Source organism: Diadema antillarum, unplaced genomic scaffold (assembly GCF_040938485.1).
Source record: "Diadema antillarum isolate AM-2024a unplaced genomic scaffold, OU_Dant_1.0 scf00000087, whole genome shotgun sequence".
NCBI lineage: Eukaryota > Metazoa > Echinodermata > Echinoidea > Diadematoida > Diadematidae > Diadema > Diadema antillarum.
Window position 1 is genome coordinate 1,336,138 of NW_027270976.1, and position 22,881 is coordinate 1,359,018.

At 36.5% G+C, this 22,881-nt stretch overlaps 1 protein-coding gene across 1 annotated transcript in view; it reads left to right on the top strand.

Moving 5' to 3' along the window:
* LOC139718058 (uncharacterized) overlaps window positions 1-22,881 on the top strand; it is a 76,271-nt gene that overhangs the window by 37,070 nt on the left and 16,320 nt on the right. Inside the window, exons 7-22 of the mRNA XM_071629551.1 lie at window positions 5,356-5,448; window positions 6,001-6,183; window positions 7,457-7,617; window positions 8,007-8,082; window positions 8,532-8,789; window positions 9,515-9,681; window positions 10,726-10,832; window positions 11,441-11,566; window positions 12,319-12,508; window positions 13,111-13,298; window positions 14,208-14,271; window positions 14,834-14,944; window positions 15,868-16,025; window positions 16,737-16,807; window positions 17,249-17,402; window positions 19,207-19,250. Of these exons, the coding sequence (XP_071485652.1) occupies window positions 5,356-5,448; window positions 6,001-6,183; window positions 7,457-7,617; window positions 8,007-8,082; window positions 8,532-8,789; window positions 9,515-9,681; window positions 10,726-10,832; window positions 11,441-11,566; window positions 12,319-12,508; window positions 13,111-13,298; window positions 14,208-14,271; window positions 14,834-14,944; window positions 15,868-16,025; window positions 16,737-16,807; window positions 17,249-17,402; window positions 19,207-19,250 (2,151 nt within the window). The remainder of the gene's footprint in view (window positions 1-5,355; window positions 5,449-6,000; window positions 6,184-7,456; window positions 7,618-8,006; window positions 8,083-8,531; window positions 8,790-9,514; window positions 9,682-10,725; window positions 10,833-11,440; window positions 11,567-12,318; window positions 12,509-13,110; window positions 13,299-14,207; window positions 14,272-14,833; window positions 14,945-15,867; window positions 16,026-16,736; window positions 16,808-17,248; window positions 17,403-19,206; window positions 19,251-22,881) is intronic.

Below are 22,881 nucleotides of genomic sequence, written 5' to 3' on the forward strand. Positions count from 1 at the left end.
AGAAAGCAAAGTCCAGCCTGCACATTGTGTATAATGAGCTTTCTGAGGTACTCTGCTTTATGTGATTTAAAATTCTTCTCTTTGTACCATGCAGTTTATTGGTGCTCGGAGATATCAAAAATGATTTCAGTTGTACACAATGTAAGCCTTGAAGTCAGACTACCATGGAGAAATAATGCATGCCTTTCCCGAAGCTGTGCATCAGACTGTGTAGACATACAAACCTGGGAATGGAAATCCTAGCCTTTGCAAATAGCAGGAGCAGCCATGATACCATCTAGGCACATAATATTTTATATGTATCACACAGTGAGTAATTCATTCCTTATGCATAATGCTGTCTACCCGTTTTATGCATGAAATATGCTTTCCCCTGCCCCATTTTTCAGTTTTCTTTCTTTTTCAATACATACCTTTTTTTTTTCATATAAATACAATTATATAGGCCTATACTTTGAATATTAAAGAGTACTGTAAAACCAGAAACAAATATTTGCATAAAGCTTTTGCAAATTCTAGCCAATGGCCATTTTTGCGGCATGAAACTTTTGTGACTTGTAGACCATGATAAAATTATGAGTATACTTCATGTACTAGTATTATTTACATGGATTTTTTAAGCACACACTGCTGGTTAATATAAAACGCAGAATAAAATGGAATGTGTACTACTAAATGTGAAGTTAGAAATAAAGCCCAAAAAAAGTATTCGCACTACTTCTATGTGTACTAATATGAGTACTTGTGTGGTGTAGCAGCATTGCTCTGCATTCAGTGCACTGTGTAGACAAAACCTTTCGCATACATCTCACTTTCACAAATCTTGACATCTCGTGAAAGTTTCATTCACATGAAAATTTCTGGTTTCACAGTACATTGTAACATCCTATAGAAGCTTTTTTTTAAATCATGATTACATGTATTTTCTCTTTGTTTGAGATAGGGAGAAGAAGCATAGATCATTTGGTCACACATACCTACTAAAGAATTTGAGAAGACAAAAGATATCCCAGTGCAGAGAGATTATTAAGGAGCGTGTGGAAAGCAGCTACATGTACATAGAGGCATCCATAACTACATTATTTCTAGTTTCACTTTTTATCCAACAAATGTTTTATTCCACCTGTGGGAGAAGATTGCATGAATTGAAACTTCATATTTATTTATATTTATATGTGTACCTCTCTTCTCAGTTAATTGTATGGGTATTTTAGTTTTAACAGATCATTCAGTAAGGGATAGAAGTATAAAGAGCCATATATATTTAATGACAGCATTGTGTACAGTGGTTATACATCAGTTGCAATGTCAAAGCCATCTTTCTGTGACTTTTAATATTGATATAGGGAAGGGTAGCCATGTTCCTGCATTGTCAGTGAACATTGGATGTGAATAGCATTGTAATAACCATAAAAGTGGCTTTGTTCCCTACTTGTAATTAAGATAAGAGGTGTCAAATTAAATGATAATACAATTGTTCGTATCAATTGCTGAGTTCTGTTTTGAGTTGACATTAAACCGGGAGTTAACACTGTAGACTGCTCATGTAGGGATTATATTTTTATCAAGTACTTTCTAGAATCATGATCAGGAATTTTGTGATCTCAAAAAGATACTAAGGGTTACATGAGGTTGTCTTGTAAGGGTTTGATTCTGTGGAATCTATAAACAGGAAATGTCCCTGATCAGCAAGTATTTGTCTGATCTTGAAATTATATTTTGTAAAACTAAACAAATGATATTCAGATTAATTTTTTTTTTTTGTTGCGTCAAGCTGTTTTTGTTGCAACTTATTGACAAGGTGCCCTTCATAGATGTAAATAAGCACCCATTTTTTTCAGTATTTAAGTAGGAGCCATAATAAAAAATCATGGGCATACATACTCAATTTGGGCATGGACCAATGACCCCCTGATTGTTAGACAGACCATGAGACGTCATATTCAAATGTCAATTAGTCAGTCAGTTACAATGAAGACAACTCAATGCAAGGATCATGAATTCATTTGAATAACTTATGCTGTACCCGCTGCTATAAGGGATCAAAATCATCACTCGCTACAGGGCAGAAGGCAGTTTTAGGAATGAATTATTATGATGCCTTTTTAGCAATCAGGAAGTAGTTGGTTCTTTGTTCCTACTAAAATACAACATATGTGTAATTGGTGTTTATTTACATTGATGAAGAGCAATTTGTCAATCAGTTACAATAATCAAATGATATCCATAGGCTGTGGCTCCTCACAGCTAGGCAAAAAAAAAAATATGTCAAAGCTTTTGAAGTTGTATGATTTGTGTCATCTTTTAGTCAACTAAACACATAAGAAGGAAGTGAAAAGTCAAACAGTGATATGTACATGCAAACTGTGATTACATCAAGTGACAATCTGCATGTTCCTAAAATTCCTGAATAACATCAAACATGCACCCTCATTGTTTCGTGACATACTACATGCAAAATGAGGTCAACTTGTTTTTTTTTTCTTTAGTAGTAGTAGGTTATTTCTTATATAGCACTATATGTAGTTACAAACAGCTCAGAGCACTTGCAGCTCTCTACAGAATGATGATATTAAGCAAAAAATATATATTTCTAACAAACCTAACTAGGGAAAAAAAGAAATAAAAAAAAAACTCCTATATAACATATTGTATTGAATAGAAAATAGAAGAGGTACAGGTAAATAATAAAAACAATGCAATACAATGCAATGCGATGTAATGCAATGCAATGCAATACAATACAATAACAATAAGGATGAAGAAGAAATTATGTTATTTTAAAAAAAATGAGTATGATTGAGTGATCTTTTGCATGCAAACTTTTATTTTTCACAAACTATTAGTATCATTTCTCGTGATGGTGGTTATCAAAGATGAGGGAATACGGCGGGAGAAATTCATTCCAGTAAAGATATAAGAGGGAAGGATCAAGAGATTTGTGCTCAGACAAAGTTCCTCTCTAAGGTTCCGTGAATGGATGTTCTTGATAATGAGGTGTTGTCTCACCCTTCAGATTGAAAAGTCCTCAATAGGATAATGATCTCAAGAGATGTAATCGTTGCTATGGTTACTCACAACCCTTTCCCCATCAAGACAACCAATCAGTGTGGCATCTAAAAATGGAATGGATAGAATAGATTGGAATGCTTTTGAAGCTGTTGGACAATTCGTGACATTTGCATTTTTGTGATATGATCCAAACTTATCAAGTCCATCAGCTGGAACATAAGCTTTTCCTATTGATATCAGGGATGGCATTTGAATTGTTGCAGCTGGTAGTAGGTATTCAGTGCTCTTAAAACCTTGAGTATAAACATGCGAAGTTACAAAGTGACTTCTCTTTTTTTCTTTTTGGTCTTTGTCTGCTTTTGAAGAGCAAATTTGATTGTTTTTAGGTATGGAAATTATCCCACATAGACTCCTGCAGGAAGTACAGTGTATAAAGATAGAGTTCAGTGCACTGTCACTTGCCAGCCTCTTTGGGGTCAGCAAGGAGAATTACTCTCCTACTCTGATTATATGTCACTGTGTAGTATATATCAGTTTCTCTCACAGCAGAATTTGTCATTTTTATCCATTTAATTCGGAAGCATTATTATATATGTCTGTGTGTGTTCTTATATCGAGTTCTCAATTGAAGTGGCCTGTTTCTACAGGTTATTTCAGTGTTCTCAAGCTTCCATGGTAGGAAAATGCTCTGTGTGATCATCTTACACTACCAGTGAGTTTTATATGGGGAAATAGAAGCATTCAATTTTTTTTTTCTATTATTTTGACATCTGTAGACATCTTCTAGTCACCCTAAAATGCTAATTTCTTGCTTATCTTGGGTCACTAATTTATGACTGGGAATTCACAAGCTGTGACTAGGGACTCTAAGTAAGATAAGTTTGCCACTGAGCTATTACTTATGGCCACCAGTAGTCTTTCTTTATTTACTGACTGTCAAATCTAGGTACTTGTACCATGATTCCATGCAAATAAAGGCTTTTCAATTCGAAATTATTCTTTGGATTTTTTTTTTTGTTTCGTTTTGTTTGGTTGGTGGTGTATGTGTTTGTTGTTGTTTTTTTGAGGAGGGGGTGGGGGCTGTCTAGAAAATAACACTCTTAATCATAATTAGTTCAATTTTGAACAAAAAAAAGTATGTTTTCCAGTAAAGCTCATAGACAACTTATGACTTATGGACATTGCATATTTCTCTCCTTATACAAGTGTACAACAACTAGATCATAACAAAACAGCATAGTCAAAACCGTCAGCTTATAGCAAAATTTAGTGGTGTGCCCAAGTTCCCGAGGGAAAACACTTTGTTTATGATCAATATCCCCTCACTTAAAATATAACTCTTTGACCTACAAAGGAGGCGAGAGTTGTCCCTCCCAAGTTTCGAATCATGGGATCAATTTTGCTTGCAGATACAATCTCTGTCTCATTGCCTGAGGCCTATGGCTCCCTCAATCTCCTGTCTTTGGGATAACCTTATCTGTCTTCTGCAGCTTCCTTAGAACTTCTTTAGGTCTTGAAATCTGTCAATAGAGGTATCTTCTTGGCAGGAGAAAACTAGATTTTTTTACCAGAAGTATCAAGTGAAATTTGTATTGCATATAAAATCATGATGAATTAAATGAAATAAATTATATTCCACACATTTTACAACTCAATACAAGATAGTTTGGGATGCATTTCATCATGAATGATGTGAAATCGTTTGCTATCCAAACGCATTGAGTACATGTCAGTGCATGTATGTCTGTCATTCTGTATGTCCATCAGTCAGTCTTCCCTTCATCTGGCTCACAGATTGTAAGAACTTTTCTCAGTTGGCATAGACCATGCTGTGTTGTCCAGTGTTCTGTGGATATTGAGTGACATGTGACTGCTGTAAGAGGCATGTACTATGAGGTCCAGGGTCACACTTGGCAAGCATGGACCTGGAGCTGTCTGAACAAGACTCAAATGGAAACACCTATTTCTCGTTCTGGCACTGTGGTTTTTGATTGCCACATCAACCACTGGCGATAGTGTTAATTTACATTGGCTGTATAAAATGACATACCCTTAGCACCTGTATTTGATCAATTAAATCTAATTTACCTGTTGCATTGATTCGTACCCAGAGTTTCCACCTGTCATAAATAATCTGACTTTGCAAGTCATCAGACTACCTGAATCTTGTCAGTATTTTGAATTTTGAAAATTTGTCTTTCATCTGTTTTTTTTTTTTTTTTTCAGCCAATTCAACCTTCAGAATCAATGTGAATGTGCCATTAGTTTTCTTGTTTTCTGGGAGGAATATTCTTAATAAGTATATTTTCTTTCTCCTTTTCATCATCATCTATGTGCCCACAGATAACTGGACTTTCCTTCTCTGAAGATGGAAGCTCCTTTGTTGCTGTTGGCAACAGGTGTGTCAAGTTCTGGTATCTTGCAGCCAAGAGCAAAGTAAGTTTTGTGTGGTAAAATATATTAATGCCATAATTGAAATGTTAAGGGGAATATGTATACCTTCTTTCTATGAATTTAGGCAGATGATATCTTCTGAAAAGGGACAAAAAATGTTTAATGCATTCAGAGCTATGATGATATTCATGGCTGAAGATAGACGGATATATATATATAGATAGATAGATAGATGGCTAGATAGATAGATAGATAGATAGATGGCTAGATAGATAATAGATAGATGGATAGATAGATAGATAGATAGATAGATAGATAGATAGACAGATAGATAGATAGATTTGGATAGATGTATAGATGTACAATGCATGCACATACTGTAAGTGCTGATTACTAGTATTTCATTTTGCATAATTTCACCTTTGTATTCTTTTTTACATAACTCTTAAATGACTGTCATTAAAAGTTGTTAATTCCTTACCAGATCTAGACAATACTCTGCATGTGTACTTATAACTTACATTATACCTCCTGATAACTTCTGTGTGGGAAAAACAAAAATTGATATAGATGTTTGTTCCTTTGCCTGTTCAGACAAGACAGATCCATGCCCTTAGCGGTAGATCAGGTATCCTAGGAGAACAGAGGAACAACTTCTTCTGCAGCATAGCGCATGGACGAGGAGAGAACAGAGACAAGGTGTACGTCATCACCAAGTCTGGCTTCCTCTGTGAAATCAACAGCAAGAGACTCCTAGACAAATGGGTGGAAGTCAGAGTGAGTGCGTAGAGAAGAATATGGATATTGTTTATTACTGAAGAAAAAAGGAAAGCGAACAAATGATGTCAGTAAATATTACTGAAAAAAAGAAAGTGAACCGATAATATCAGAAAATGATTTGAATACAGTGAAGAAGTACTATAATCTTTATCATTTGCAGTGGTCGCGTTAATTTATAATTTGTCTTTTCCAAACACATGGGCTGTTAAATACTGTATACGCTATGATTTTCACGTACATAAATTTTCGCATATTGCCGCTATCACACATTTTCGCGAGTGGTTAAATTCGCGATTGGGGGACCAGAGAAAATATGAAGTGGCAAAGAAAGTGTGAATTTTCAACTTACTAGCAAATAAGAATGATACTAGTTATACACTGCATGAAAAAGACTTACCAAACTCTGCAAACTAGTAAGTTAGAATTCAACATTTTTGAAGTGGTTAAGTCCATCGCGCTAGATTTCTGACGAGTGGTACGAGGGGTACGAGTAAATTCAGCGGCAACCAGCTGGTGCATGCGAAGCCCCGGCCCCTAAAGTTGACATGTAGCGGCATGCAAACGCAAGAGCTACACTTTGTAGTACTAGTTACATGTAATCAAGGGTGACACGCCGCGCGTTTGTAACGTTGTGGCGCAATGGATTGGCTCTCTACAGTATTCGTAAGTAGACGTGGACATGCTATATGTACGTAAACAAGCTTAGCCAGTATGGTCTGTTCGGTAAGCCGTGACATGGTATACTAGTACTGAAATGTTCGTATCAACAAGGCAAGGGATTCATTTTGGAAGGTAATATTTTCGCGTGTTGTTAATTTCGCGAATAGCTCCCGACTCGCGAAATTCGCGAAAAATAAAACCCCCGCGAAATATATAGCGTATACAGTATACAGTGACATGACATTTGCTCCTCCGACAGTTGCTCTGGTCTTATTTTCTCTGAGAAATAGGGTTAGGGTTAGGGTTGTGATAGGGTATTTGTTTAGTTTGATTTGAGAATTAGTATTAGGATTTGGATTATGTTTGAGGGTAGAATTTATGTTTGGCTTAGCTTGCAGATATTTCATTGGAGTAATTGTTGCAGAAGCAAATGTCATAGAACCTAAATATACAGTCAGCTGAAACAAGTCTGCCATGCAGTTAACAAATTTGCAAGATTTGTCCACCATGCCTCTTAATTTCAAACCCTGATCCAGAACGTCCTGAAAGAGAAGACCAATGATTTATGGCATAATGAGAATATAAAACTATTTTTTGTTTTCACTTTCAGACAACTGGTGCACATGGCGTAGTGGCCACTGAGGAGTATGTTTTTGTTGCCTGTGACTCTGGAGTCATCCGTCTATTCAATGCCTCCACACTACACTTCATCGCCACTCTACCCAGGCCTCACTATCTAGGGGTTAACGTCAGTGCTGGCATCGATGCAAGGTACAGGCAGCTTATCAGCCACCCCAGATACAGTGAATTATGATTGAGCTCAAAAACAGGTTGTTATTCCAAAGTTTGCCAAGTCATAATTTTCATATGGCATTGCACACAAATGCTAAGTTGATCCTGTATGTTTCTCAGAATGTCAAAAAGACATTGTCTGCCATTCAAATATCAAAGTACATTGACACTGCACTCTTTCTGTGAGAACAGGGAGACAAGTACATTACACTCTCAACCATATATTTCTCATTTTACGAGCTGTCTCTACTCATATCCACACAGCCATTCATCTTACCCACCTCATCATATTTGTCTAATTGACCTTTTGTAATTCCATAATTGTTCTGAAAATAATTTTGGTCCATTTCATTTGGTAATCTCCCCAGCCACATGCTAGCACACAAGGACAATGCCAAGTACCCTGATGCCATAGCCATAACATTTGATGACATCAACAAGAAGGTGAGTACAGCACACTATACATCTATTCAGTTTCAGCCTTTGCTATTGCCTGCACTTGAAGAGTGGAGAGTTTATCATATTAAATGGTATATTTCCTTTATTTATCTTGTGCTTTCTTTCCTTGTGTTGCTGTTTATCATTATGTATTTTGTTATTGGCACAAGAATAGGAGTACTGCTAAGTCACAAATTGTATTTGCTCATAATGTCGCTCTCATTTTATTGCATATTGGTCAATATTGGTACATGTACAAGGTATTTTGTTTTCCTCTATATCAAGATGTTAGTATTCATTTGTCCTCTAAGGAACTAACATGGATACAAATTTTGTAATAGAGATGTATTATGGAAATAATTTGACGGAGAGCTGATCTGCACTCTCCATAGAACTCTTAAATGGTCTTTTGATGTCTTAGCAGTGAATGGAGTTTATGTTTGTCTCCCTCACAGTTGACCTGTGTGTACAATGATCACAGTCTGTACATGTGGGACCTCCATGACCTGAGGAAGATTGGCAAGCAGTGGTCTTTCCTCTACCACTCGGCCTGCATCTTTGATCTGGATATGTACCCAGAGCTTAGCGACGGTAACCGGGCGGCTCTCCCAGCTGGGTCTTTCCTCACCTGCTCCTCTGATTGCACCATTCGGATCTGGAACGTTGATCCCACCATGAATACTAACATCTACAAACGCAACATATACAGTCATGTGAGTGTCAGAGATCAAAGAGGGGTGCAGTTATTTCAAACACCACTACTACTACAATGGACTTCCGTTTTAACGAAGTCCTCGGGACCAGCAGTTTTCTTTCATTATATCGAAATTTCGTTATAACTGAACAAATAGACAATAAAAAGCAAAGAGAGGATAATGTTGTGGCCTAAATTTTTATTTCATTGTAACCAGAATTTCGTTATAACCGTGTTCATTATAACCGTGTTCGTTATAATGGGAACGCACTGCACTTCTACTGCTGCTTCTCCGACTGCTACTTCTCCGACTGCTACTACTACTGCTGCTGCTGCTACTGCTACTACTACTACTACTACTACTACTACTACTACTACTACTACTACTACTACTACTACTACTACTACGAGGACTAAGGTGTATAGTATTGATATTAGACACCTGTGTTCTGTGTAATGTAGTTGTACTGAAACTTGGAAGAACACTTGTGATAAGATTAGTGCATGATAATGATATAGTATTTTGATTATGATCAATTCAAAAAGTAATTTTCCATTGGCAGTTGCAGTCTTTTTGCACTCCCACAAGTTCTATGCAGAAATCTTCCAGGAGCATCTGTAACCACTAGAGTGTGTTCAGGAGATAGAGATAATATTAGTAGGCCTATTTGTATTCTTTGGTGTATGAATGATGCTGAGTAGTCTCGCAGAGTTCATGACCTCTGATGTTTATCCCATGTCCAGGAGCTCCTCAAAGTGCTCTATGTGGGTGAGGATTCCTTGGAGAGCCTGCAGGATGGAGAACCAAGCCAAGCAGGAAACACTGACAAGGTGGATACAGAGAAGGGCAAGACGGGCATCAGATGTGTGAGGGTCAGTCCTGATGGTCAAACTCTGGCCTCTGGTGACAGGTGAGATAACCATTGACCATCCTCTTGTCCTTTCATACGCATATATGGTCATGGCATGCCTTGCTGCCATCTGGGGCACTTCCACCATACACTACATAAAGTGCATAACACTGTGGGAAACAGCTATCGTATTTGCCACAGAATATCTGATTAAGAATTTAAGTATGTTGATCATATGATTTGTCAGAACATCAATTCAAAGTTATTATGGTATGACTATTCATTTTTTTTTTCATATATAAGACAGCAAGAAATGAAAACCTATTCCCTCCCTTTAACTCATGTACGTAAATTCTATATGCCTTTCATTGTTGTTGTTTTTTTCTGTTATGAATGATAAAGAAATGTATAGATGATACCCCATGTCAGAGACAATGGCCTAGGATGATCTACCTACAGAGAATTTTATTTCCTCTGTACTACCTGTCATAGCCTTATATGTTATATGCTTGGCTGCCTAACATGTAAATGATTGAAATAAAATCATGAGTTCTTTGCAATAAAGACATGTAGTTTGCCATCCATTCTGAGCATTGAAGTATTGATATGTACATAGTTCATGGCTATACACTTCACAAGCCTTCAGACCTTTGGCTTGTTATTGTCAAGGGTCCAAAGAATAGAACACGATAAAATGTGATCGATGTACCAAGAAGGTATGTGAACACATTGTTTGGAGAACAGTGCCTGATAAGATTTACAATAGGCAACTATTTCTGCATGTGACAGATTAGATCTTATGAATATCTCATTTGCATGATATGTATGATATTATAATTTTATAGTTCTAGACTTCATCTATATCTAACCCTCACCTTCAAAACAAACACACAGAGCAACAGAGTTTAATGTACACTGGAGTATGTTAAATGTGCTTTTCTGTACACCATACCTTAATCCCTGTACAATTCTCAGTGTACATCATTAACACACAATGGTGTATTTAGACCTCAAGGAAGGACGCGTACCATAGACTACATGTACTAATTATAAATGGATTACTTTGAGTTATCTCACTGTAGCCTTGATATGACCTCTCCACAGGTCCGGCAACGTGAGAGTTCATGACCTCCAATTCTGGGATAAGGTTCATGAGATAGAGGCTCATGACTCGGAGGTCCTGTGTCTGGAATACACACAGCCAAGTACTGGTGAGCAGGTTTTGCCATACTTATTACCCCACAGTGGAGTTTACCAACGGGTCCTGCATTCTTCATTTATTACATCCATATCTAATTTAAGAATCAAGGGTTTGCCACCATGTCCGTAATGCCAAGAGTTTACCCAAGAGTTGAACCAAGAGTTAAAATATTCATACACATTACCCAGATGACCGAGCTGTGCTTATCAACACAACAGACACACAGATAGACAAACACAAGCACTGACGGAGACACACACAAGCACATATAATGTACCAGCAAATAAGTTTTATTTCTGTAATGAATTTCATTTTATGTAATTTTTTTATTTATTCTTATCTATTCTTGACCTGGATTAACATTGTTTAAAATTTAGCATACAATTTTGAAAACATAATCTCCCTTTTGTCGTTGAGTTAAGTAAATTGAAATTGCACAAAGTCTAGATTAATGCACTTTTATGACTTGAGAAATATAGTTGTGCATAAGAGTATTACTAATAATCAACTCATGAATGTTTTGTATTCTGCAGGCAATCATATTCCTAGTATTGGTGTTCATACATCTAAACAGGTTTCCTGATGACCCTCTTTATTTCCTCTGTCTCCCTATGGCAGGCTACAATCTTTTAGCATCAGCCAGTAGAGACAGGCTGATCCATGTCTTTGACATGGACAAGAATTGTTCTCTTGTTCAGACCCTGGATGACCACTCATCCTCCATCACATCAGTCAAGTTTAACAGTGAGTTTTGCCTTCCACTTTTATCATCAGACCAATTTCATTTATTCACTATAGCTTCATTTTGACATTTGTTTCATGTAAATTTGCTTTGATACAAAGTGGTTCATTTGTTTTTCTTTGTGTAGGAGTGAGAGAGATTAGGACACTCTTGAAATCAATGTTTGGGGATATTTAGTGTCATGTGGCTTAGAATAGACATGTATGTAGGAGGTTCTGATACCAACCCCATCACAGATGAACCCATAGCATCGCCTGATACCCTTCTACATCTTGATGGAGTATAGTGATGTGGTTTGTGTATCACTTGGAAAAATTTTGCATCCCTGTATCGGCACAAACTCAACAATGCTAAAGTCATAGTCTGACATTTAACCCAAAGGCCTATACAATGCTATACATTCAATTAAATTCAATTCAAAGGTTTTATTTTCACTTCTTTCAACAGAATGTACAAAAAGTATAAAGTTGACATGCATATAGGTATATGCATGGCTTGACATTAGCAGTGGTCCGGGGCCACAAAATTTAAACAAAAACAAAAAAAGAAATGATGTCTGGCCATCAAATCTTCAAAAAGACTATCTTTTGGTGGCCCAATGAGGAAGCTAGAATTAAAAATGTTATTTCACACCATTACATTTCTTATTGGGGCCACCAAAATGTCCAATTCAAAGATTAATGTCAAGCCCCAATATTATTTATAAATGGATGAGTTGGTAGGGAATTAATCATGGCTCATTTTTCCCTTTCAGAAAATGGAGAGCAACTCCAGATGATCAGCTGTGGAGCTGACAAGGCTCTCATGTTCCGGATGGCCGTCTTCAACCCAGACCTACAGTTTGTCCGTAACCACCATGTTGTGAGCAAGACTACCCTCTATGACCTGGCTATAGACACTACACAGAAATACATCACCACTGCATGTCAGGATAGAAGTCTCAGGTATGTATTCTAAGCTCTGAGATTTCATAATTCTACATGGAGTGATCAAAAGTCCTGTATAGGTACAGTATCTACATAATGTCACTTTTAGTCAAACTATATTCTGATGTTAAATATGTGTACATCTATGATGGATAGCATTTATCAAAATAGCAATCCAGCTTGTGCTTGGCTTACATCTGGCACAGTGTAAGAGTCTTTCATATGTGTAATTTGATTTGTGAAATATCTTGGTTTTTTTTTTTTTTTTTTTTTTTTAAATGAGTTTATTTACCTAAGTAGCATAAGCAACAATAATGGTCATACCTCATCATTACAAATGAATTGCAGCCAATACAAATATTTAATTCCTTTAAGAATGTAAGTAAGAATGTAATGTGCTTTCAGTGTGATCAGAATGCAGAATATATTGTATATTGAGAACAAAAGTTGAAAAGCCAACAATATTTCATCCACATTCACTTCACCCACCCAATTTAATTCTGTGGTGGACAGTAACAAGTTGGGACATGCAATTCAAGTCAAGAATTGGACTTGTTAGAACAGACAGAATGTATCCTAAATGTCTCCATGTATTGTTTATGTGTCCTTGTCTGTGTCAGGATCTACAATGTGGTGAGTGGGAAGTTAAAGAGGACATACAAAGGAGCCCAGAGTGATGAGGGAACACTCATCAGGGTAGAGTTAGATCCTTCAGGGATCTATGCTGCTACCAGCTGCTCTGACAAGAGTCTCTCGATCTATGACTTCTACTCTGGGGAGTGTGTGGCTACTATGATGGGCCACTCAGGTGAGATGGCGGTGTTGTCTGTAGTACAAAAAAAAATAATAATAATAATAATAATTTCCCTTCCTGAAATTTGATAACAATTTTATCAATGGATAAATATTATGAACAAACTGGTCTGTGATTCTATGTAATGAAATTGTTACAAGCATGATGTTTTGTATAGCAATCACATCCAAAATGCATGGCAAATTGCTATGCAATGGTGGGAAAATCATTCCCTTACCAAATAGTCACCTACAGTATGTTGCCAATTTGATGATCTATTTGAGGAATAACTTCATAGAGTATTTGGCAACGATGTCTGGACATTCAGGAAAGTTGGGCTGACATGTTGAAGTCACACTGTGTACAAAGTTATCTGTTTGGTTGTCTTTACTTATCTATTCAAAGCTATTTGAGAAAGGCTCACCACCCTGATATTGCATGTCGCACATTATCTGTGAGAAGAGTAGATAATAGGCGTTACTTACCACTTTGTATACATTTGACTCTTTGCCAAAGTCTTTTGTTTGTTCGTCAAAACAATGCCATGGTAGTCAAATCAATATTGAATAGTTATACTGAATTACAATGATGCTACCCAACTGACATCATTACAATGACAAACTTGTGCATAATGTGATATTCCCCTTATCAGTGGAGTGCTTATTGGATCAGATAATCTTAAACCTAAATGTTTGTCTTTGTTCCATAACCACCTCATGTCAAACTGGTAGGAATGTTGGCTTGTAATGGAGGATATCACTTGCCTTTATTCCTAAACAGGTTGTTTCAATAGAAAACAATAGAGACACAAGGACAGTGATGTAATTTATGTCAGACCCATAGTGATGTACATGAATGTAATGTTTAAATGTTGTCATGGTCATACACTCTCAATAGATATTTTGAATTGTTTGTGTTAAACAGAGCTGGTAACAGGAATCAAGTTTACAAGTGACTGCAAGCAGCTGATTTCAGTGTCAGGGGATGGGTGAGTTTTGTAGTGGCTCAAAGATTCATTCCTATTTGCGTATTTAGGGAATTTTCTGTTAAAGTAGCTGCATTTAGTAAAAATCTTAGGAAGTGTGTTTTATTATCATCACAACAATGTTGATTGTGACTTTAGCCAATGTGGCAATAACTTCCTTCAAGCTTGTTCATTGGTTATAATGAGGGGAATTAATTAGTGTCTTCTACTGAGAATGGTGTGTTCTTATGAATGTGTTGTTACATATGGTCAAGGTGATATTTTTAAACACTACTAGTTTATAATATGTTTTGATGTCTTATAACATTATGTTACAGAAAGATTAACAATGTCATTCTAGCCAATACATTGATATGTTTTCAGTCATATACACCTGTTGTTGGTCCTCTATAGATAGGTAGATAGATAGATAGATAGATAGATAGATAGATAGATAGATAGATAGATAGATAGGCAAAGATGGAAACACACACGTATCACTTGCTAAAAGCCTATCTGTCATGACACATGAAAGGCCCCCTAAACCTGTCATACACCCCCTGTGTCCACCTCACACCCTTAACAGGTGCATCTTTGTATGGAAGCTACCCTGGGAGCTGACACACAATATGAAGGAGAGACTGAGAGAGATGGGAGAGAAGGTGGTGGAGCCACCACCAGAGTACAACATCCTCAGGTGAGTACACCAGGAAACATGATGCGTTTAGTGCACTTACAACAGTCAAAGTGTCAAATCGCAAACACAACACCTTGGGAAAATATCTGTTACCTCCTCATAAGCAAAAATATCTGTACGCAAAACTAACAGCTTTTACAGTAGTCATTCAGTTCTCCATCGATTCAAAACTGATTCCTCTTGGATGAACATGGATCCCTTACACAGTAGCACAATCGTTTGATTATCGTGATAGCTGTAGCATCTTGCTACGATTTTCAAGTCCGACTATCAGTTTCCTGTCAAAACTTTTTACCCAGCCCAAGTTGCACATGATAGTATGTGATGTTAGTAATGTATTACCCTTGTACCATGGCCTTAAAGGGGTGATATAGTTTTGGTTTAGCTGGGGCTTCACATTTCAAATGTTTTTATGATGATTTTTTAGATAATGAGAATGAAAGAGCATTTGATTATAAGTATTAAAGGAATTAAAAGATGATTTGATGAAAATTGGTTTTGAAATGGCTGAGAAATCCCATACAAAGTGATCCTAATGAAAGGTGAGACCCCCCTTTTATTAGGATCACTTTATTTTACTTTGTTTTTGGATATCACATCCATTTCAAACCGATTTTCATCAAATAAAGTTTGAATTCCTCTTAGAATTGAATGCTCTTTAACATTTCATGAAGTGGTTTCCAAGTCTCTCACAAAAAGTTTTAGGCTGAATCCTCACCTCAACCAACACTACAAGTGTATACAATCCCTTTAATGAAAACACCTGAGATTGATGGAACGACATCCTGTTTATAGAGTCCATGCAATCAAGGATTGTTCAATGGTAACAGGAAATCAGGCACGGTCATTATGAGCACTGCACAAACGTAGCGTGTTCATAATATGCAGAGATCTGACTACTTCCACTGAATCCTATTTGGTAGGAGAGGCACGTACGTCGTCCCACCAGACTTAACCCCAGAACCCAAGGCAGCCATCATCAACGCCTGGCAGGCAATGCATGCTGGGACAGAATTCAAGCCAGCCATGCAGTCAAGACCGGACACGGAGGATGAGATGGAAGAAAGACAACCTGATGAAGGTGAGAATTGGGCTGATGGAAGTAGTTTTGTGCATCACTGTGAACAGAAGGCTGCAGTTGAATGTCATTGTTTTCAATTGTACGGGAAAGCATTTTATGTAATTACCTGTACAAGAACAGTGTATTTATATGACCTCCATATCAATCTACAGGTATAGCACACTACTTTTGTATATTTAGACTTCAGTATATCTCACAAAGTTAAAAAACTCTTCTCAAGTAATCAACAGACTGTTCCAACTAGATCTTTCTATATAGCTATTGTTCCTTTTTTATGTGTTTCTTTGCTTGTTTCTTTGTGTGTTCATCATGTGGAATAATTTCTTTCACAATAATTCATATTGATTTATACAGTTGTATATTTTGATTGAGTTTTACTGTACTAATAGGGCCTATTAGAAGTTCCATATCCAATATCAAAAGGGCAACTTTACTGCAATAAAAGTGATATAGACAGAAAGATTTTTATGATTTCCCTCTGCTTTGTTTCAGTGGGGCATGCATATTGTTCATGTTGAATTTATTAGAACTGCAACACAGTATGTTTCTGTATACCAACCAAATGAATAAGAGCTCTGCTGTATGAAGTGCAAGTGAGTCCTTTCGAGGTCTTTTTTTAGCTCACCTGAGCTACATGACTCAAGGGAACCACTACAATCATTCACCATCTGGTTTCTGTTTTACGCAGTATTTTATCTCACTTCATTTCAGGTTCTTCCCCTGAGGAATGCAATTTTGATGCTGGATTATTACCTCTCTGGGCTCAGAAGCAAGTCAACCAGGTATGCAGAGTTTATGTCTCTGTTACCCTTTACATGTTTTGTTACCAGATAAACACACTTTAAGAAATATGTAAGAGCTGATTATCAATTGTTTGCCATATCAATGTTTGTGTTATGTGTTGTCATTTTGTTTTGCTAGAGTTGCTGAACAAGAATTCAAGAATGTATTTAAGATATCCCTTTCATGATATCAGAGATATTTGTCAATTTGTGTCAGAAAACTGCTCTAGAAGCTTAGAAGAATGTAAAATCGTTGACCAGGTGTACTTAGATTTGGTGATTGTTGTTGTTTTGGGGCAGACATGTATACCAATACATACATGTATCATTATTCAAATCATGAATTTATGATAAGTCATGTGCCACATAATATATTGCATAGACACAGATAGGCTAGTACCTGCATTAAGTCATCTTATTCTCTTTGTCTGTTCTGTGTAGGAGACAACAAATGAGGCCCCTAGTCCCACCAACTACAGCAGTCCCACCCACCCAAGAGGGCGCTGGGCCCAAAACATCAACGATGGACCAATCAAAGTCAAATCACAGATGGAGATGAATCAGAGCATTGAGCTCAGACTTGAGGACTGCTTTGGTGGGTTGGATGGATGCATCAGTTCAAGGATATATTTATCTCCCTTTTCCCCCTCAATTTATAATACCACAACTCTGAGAAATATTTGACCGCATATCTTGTAGAATTAGAAGTAGTAGTAATAGCAGTAGCAGTAGTAATAATAGTAGTGACAGCAGCAGCAATAAATTTGTAGGAGTGATATTAATAGTGTTAATAGTAATGGTGGGTGGTATAAGGCTTAACGGCGCACCACGTATTCTTTCTAGGGTATGTGTTTGGCCCTGGAAAGGGCCTACCAAGTCCCTGGGACCCTAGGACTGGATAGGCCCTTTTCAGGGCCAAACACAATTTACATTGTGCAGTTTCTATGAAGCATATATACTCAACTCGCATAACAGTATGATATAATCAAAAGAAAAACAACAAATAGATTAATAAGAAAGTAACACAATCCCATTCTTAATTGAAGATCTTACAATATAATGACATTATGGAATTAAATGACTAATAATTGCATAATCATAATTCATAAAGGATATCTGATATCTGGGAATCATGCAGATAATGTACTGAACTGTGACTATTGGAAACTTTCCTGAAATAGATGTGTTTTAAGCAGATTTTTTTAAGCTGTTGATTGATGATGTATGTGTGATTGAGGAAGAGAGGTTATTCCAGAGTCTTGGTGCAACACTAACAAAAGCACAGTCTGTAAAACTGGGTTGTTTTTATGGTGAGAAGTTCGCTGAGATAAGTGGGAGCCAAACCATGAATAACTTTGTATGTAATAAGAAGTAGCTTAAACTTAATTCTCTGACGTACTGGGAGCCCGTGCAATTCATATGTGACCGTGCACCTCAAAACGAACATAAAGTCGCACACACTGATTTTGTGTGAGGACTGAAAATAAGTGAAATAGGTCAACCTAGCCAAACTTGACTTTTTAATATTTTCTGAAAGAGCGGGTCTTCTTTTACATTATGCTAAAATTTGGTATCATAAAACGGGAAGGATAGTGTGTTTTTTCAGCAGATTTTCTCGAACATTTTTGATAGAATAGTGTGATTATGTGTGTCTTTAGAATCCCTTTTTCATTTCTGAAAAACCTTGTCCACACTCTTCACTTTCAACTCTAATTACTTATGAAAGGATAATGCTACTGCTTTGAAAGTTGGCATCAATTAGGACAGAATGTGTTAATGAGGCATGTTTAATTTCAGTTTAATCTGATAATCCCTTCATTGTTGTTACTCTGGTGGTTTACTTAATGTTTTTTGTCCCATTCATCGCACAGCCAGCACGGTTTGGTAAAGATTAAGCGCTTGAATAGACACTGTACTTCAGAGCCTCTTTTCTCAGTTCACACTTTTCCTGAGTTTGTGCTTTCTTTCCAATATTTAGATAGGTTAGGAGAGTCCATTTGATTTGAGTTATACGTCATTTTAAAGCTTAAAGTCTGCTCTTTCAGAATATGGTCTTAACTAAAAATTCATGTCTGGCGACTTTTTGTTTGTTTTGAGGTGCAGGGTCACATATAGTAATGGACTTACATGGGAAAATTTAGAAGAGTTGCAAATGAGTCTCGCACATGCATTTTGTACATGTAACTTACAACACATACCCTAGAAAGAATATGTGGTGCACCGTTCAGCCTTCTACCACCCAACATTCTACCCCCACAGAAACCTTGAAAGATTTAGTAGTAATGGTATTGGTGTGACAGTCATTTGTTAAATGAAATATCTATAAATATCAGGATATATTGCAGAATTATTGAAATCACATTAGCACTTACCTGTGGTGATTTTTGTCTTTCTGTCAGATCGAAGGCGCTACACGGTGGAGCCAGACGTCCTCCTAGAGCAAGTAAGACCATTTGCTAGTCGTTCTCGAGTAAGTACCTTTCTTTCAGATTTTTCCCACCACACCATGAAGAGCTCATGATCAAAAGCCATCTGATAACCAGTCGCATGTGATCCTCTGCTGCTTCATGACTCACAACTTACCCGTCACCATGGCTACATAGGAATAATACATCTAAATTCAAAGCATGGTGTGCATTTGATATATAGCCATCTGTATTTGGATGTAGTCATGGTTGGTTCATAACACAGTAAGTGCTGTGGCTGTGTGGCTGTTTAGTTTGGTAAACATTTGATCTGGTGTCATGTTTTTTGTTTTGTTGTAATGTAAGTTGTCATGTTGTGGTTTCCCCAGATAGCAGTACAAAAAGCTTAACACTACAATCACTCATATGTTGAGAAAGGAAGAGCATAACTAAGAAACTTCTGACCTTAGAATGAAATGATTTACTGGTGTAATTATAAAGCATGGAATATGTGCTTTAGATAGAAATCACCAGGTAATTCAGACATTCATGAAAATGTTTTACAATATGTCAAATTTAAGTATCATTCATCTTTTCTTATACCTCATCACCTCTTCTTATACCTCATCACCTCACAGACCAAAAATGGTATAATGCAGTATAATTTGCATTCAGTTCAGCAGAGAGCACTGAATGCATCTCTTGTATGCACTCAAATCCTGTCTACACACAAATGACAACTTAAACTTTCCCTAGCTCCACACAGCTCTGACTATTGGTGTGTATGGCTCTAAATCAAACAACTTGTATGTATGAATGCAGAGAATTTGATAATGGTAAATGTCTCCCAGACCACCTAATACACTGTCTCCCTGTCACCTCACTGTAGACCTTTTCCTTTATGGATAATGGATTCAGCCCAATGTTTCAGGTATTACTCAAGATTTGATTGCAAGCAGCTTTCTGCGCCAAACTACGATCTAATTTGCCAAACAAAAACTTTTCTTCAAATCTCATTTTGTCCTTTGCTTCCACTTCTCCTGCTACCTTGCTTTACAAAGAGACGCCTTGTCCAAAAAATGTTCAGTTTGAAGACAGTAGGTATACTTTCATTGATACTTTGTGCACAGTTGAAGTGAAAATTATTGCTGTACAGCAGAATACTATCCTTCTATCTTCAGTGTGAACTCTCTCTCATGATTTTCTACCAAATCAAGTTCTGATTCTAGAGATATTTTCCAGCCTCCTACTCTACAAACTGTCAACCTTTTCACTGTTCCTGAGTTTCCAGCTCCACTCTGTCATCTTCTTTCAGCCCATTCCTGCTTCTCTTTTTTTCTTCTATGGAATCATAAATTTTGTGTGTTTTCCTCGTGGAGTGCTGTGAGGTACCAGTTTTCAAAAGCACATCAAGTATGAAGTACAATCTAGCACAAGCCCTCTCCCAAGCACCCTATTCTAATGCCTTTCTCGTCAATGATATCTGTGGTTTTTTTTCCTGCCAAAAGCACAAATCCCTCAGAAAACGATGGCAAGGTCGCGTGGCAAGTATCAGCAATTAATGCAAATTCTCTAAAAAGCTCTCTGAAAACCTTAACCACCTAATCACAAATTTCTCCAAATATATACCTTTTAACAGGCTTTTGCAAGGCATTCTACAGTCCTCAAACAAAATACTTATATTGTGTGTTGGAATTGTATGGGGTTACTATTAAAAGAAAGCTCTAGCAGTATCTATTTCTCAATCATTATTAAACCCCTGCATGTGCCTTTAATTGCCTTCTTCGTGCAACAACTAAATGTAAACATCTGTGTCTAACCCAAGAAAATCAATTTTAAAAGTATTACGTTTCAGAAATACTAACATTCATCATTACCAAATCAAAAAGTAATTTGATTTGAAATGTTTGTAATAGTATTAGATATTATATGAAGAAATTTGTGAAAAGCTACAACTTCCTTTAACAGTTTAAGAATTTTGCCTTCTTTCTAGCATTCAAGATGTATGCCTTGCTTGTTTTAAACTCACTGTAGAATCGTGCAAGATATAGGAAGCAAATGTTCTCAATTCTCATTGTAACAGCTGCTAAATATATGTGTTTGTTAGAGGTAATTGTGTTGGTTTGAGACGAGTGCTCAAAATGACTCTGTATATCATAATTGGTGCCATGGAAAATTGGCCTTGCTGCTTTCAGTCCTGAATAATTCATATGATGAAAAGTGGCTTGTAATACATTCTGTTGATAGTAAAAGAGACATGTGAAAAGTATGAAGTAGGTTTAGGAAACTAAATTGACCTTTGATAAGAATGTTTTACTGTAGAACACATTTAGATATATTGACTAGCCATGTAGTTTGCATTTCATATAAACTGTGTGAGATAAAATGACTAGAGGAATGTTTCCTCTGTGCAAAGAAATGGAACAATTTCTTTTCAAACCCAAACTTGTGCTATACCTAATTTATCTGGATAATATTACATGAGTGATGGGATTGTGAATGTTGCTGGATGTCATATGATGAACAGCAAAACACTGAATGTTTGATCTCCTATAATGTGACTGACACACATGTTTTTGATGGATTTTCTAGTACTTATATACTAGTATTGGTAAACTTGCTGTGGACATCATTGCTAATTCTCTAACAGTAAGATAGGGTCACTTGCACTGTCACAACATCAATCACAAGTTTGAGTAACATGCACTTAATTAATGTTTTACATGTTGTAGGTTTCTGTGCAACAACTTATGTCAGTTGTCTTATGTAAGACAGACACCAGAAATGTGATCTGTTATATGTACTGTGTATGTGTCAGTTTCCCCTCAAAGTTAATCTCATGTGACTTGTTTGAGCGCAAGAACATCCTACGTGCACTGGGAGCCATGGAATGATGCAGTGACAGAAAGCCTCCCCACAACATCCATGCTGCATTGATTAGTCACATCATCATTCACAGCAGTCCACTTTCTGCGTGTTGATAATTGCATGTTCTAATTATCATAATGTCGTAATTATTATAATCCTATTGCAGAGCATTACTAGTAACTGATACCATCTGTAAGTGATATCAACATTGAGATTTTAATTCCAAGATGATTGATTTGATAAGAATACTGGCACCATTCATTTCAGTAATGTGAGAGATAACCTGACATTTTCACTTGAAGTGCAAAAGATCCTCCCCTTTATTCTTAAATACAGAACTATTCCAATAAAAAAGTGCAGTGACCTCTCATGATAGCTTTCTTATTGAGAGCAGCTGAGTTTGTAATGGCATTCTGTTTTCATGAAGTTATATTTGAACATGCTTGGGTTTTTTGTTGTTGTTGGTGGTTTTTTGTTTTTGTTTTTGTTTTGGGGGGGTTTTGTTGCTATGATTTGAATCTTGAAGAACCAATTTCATATCATCTAATTTTCACCACTTTATGAATGCATATCTGATTTTGAAGAGTGAATAAATCATAATTACTTTGTGATCATTTTATTTATGTAATAATTTTCAAACTTTGAGTGTTCTGAATGTTGTTTGCTAACATGACAACTTAATTTGTACATTTATTAACAAAGAATAAATATTTCATTTATGACTAATATTCTTATTATGATGGTCAGTTCTCAATATGAAATATGAATTTAATGATTACAATTTATGTATTCATTACAAAG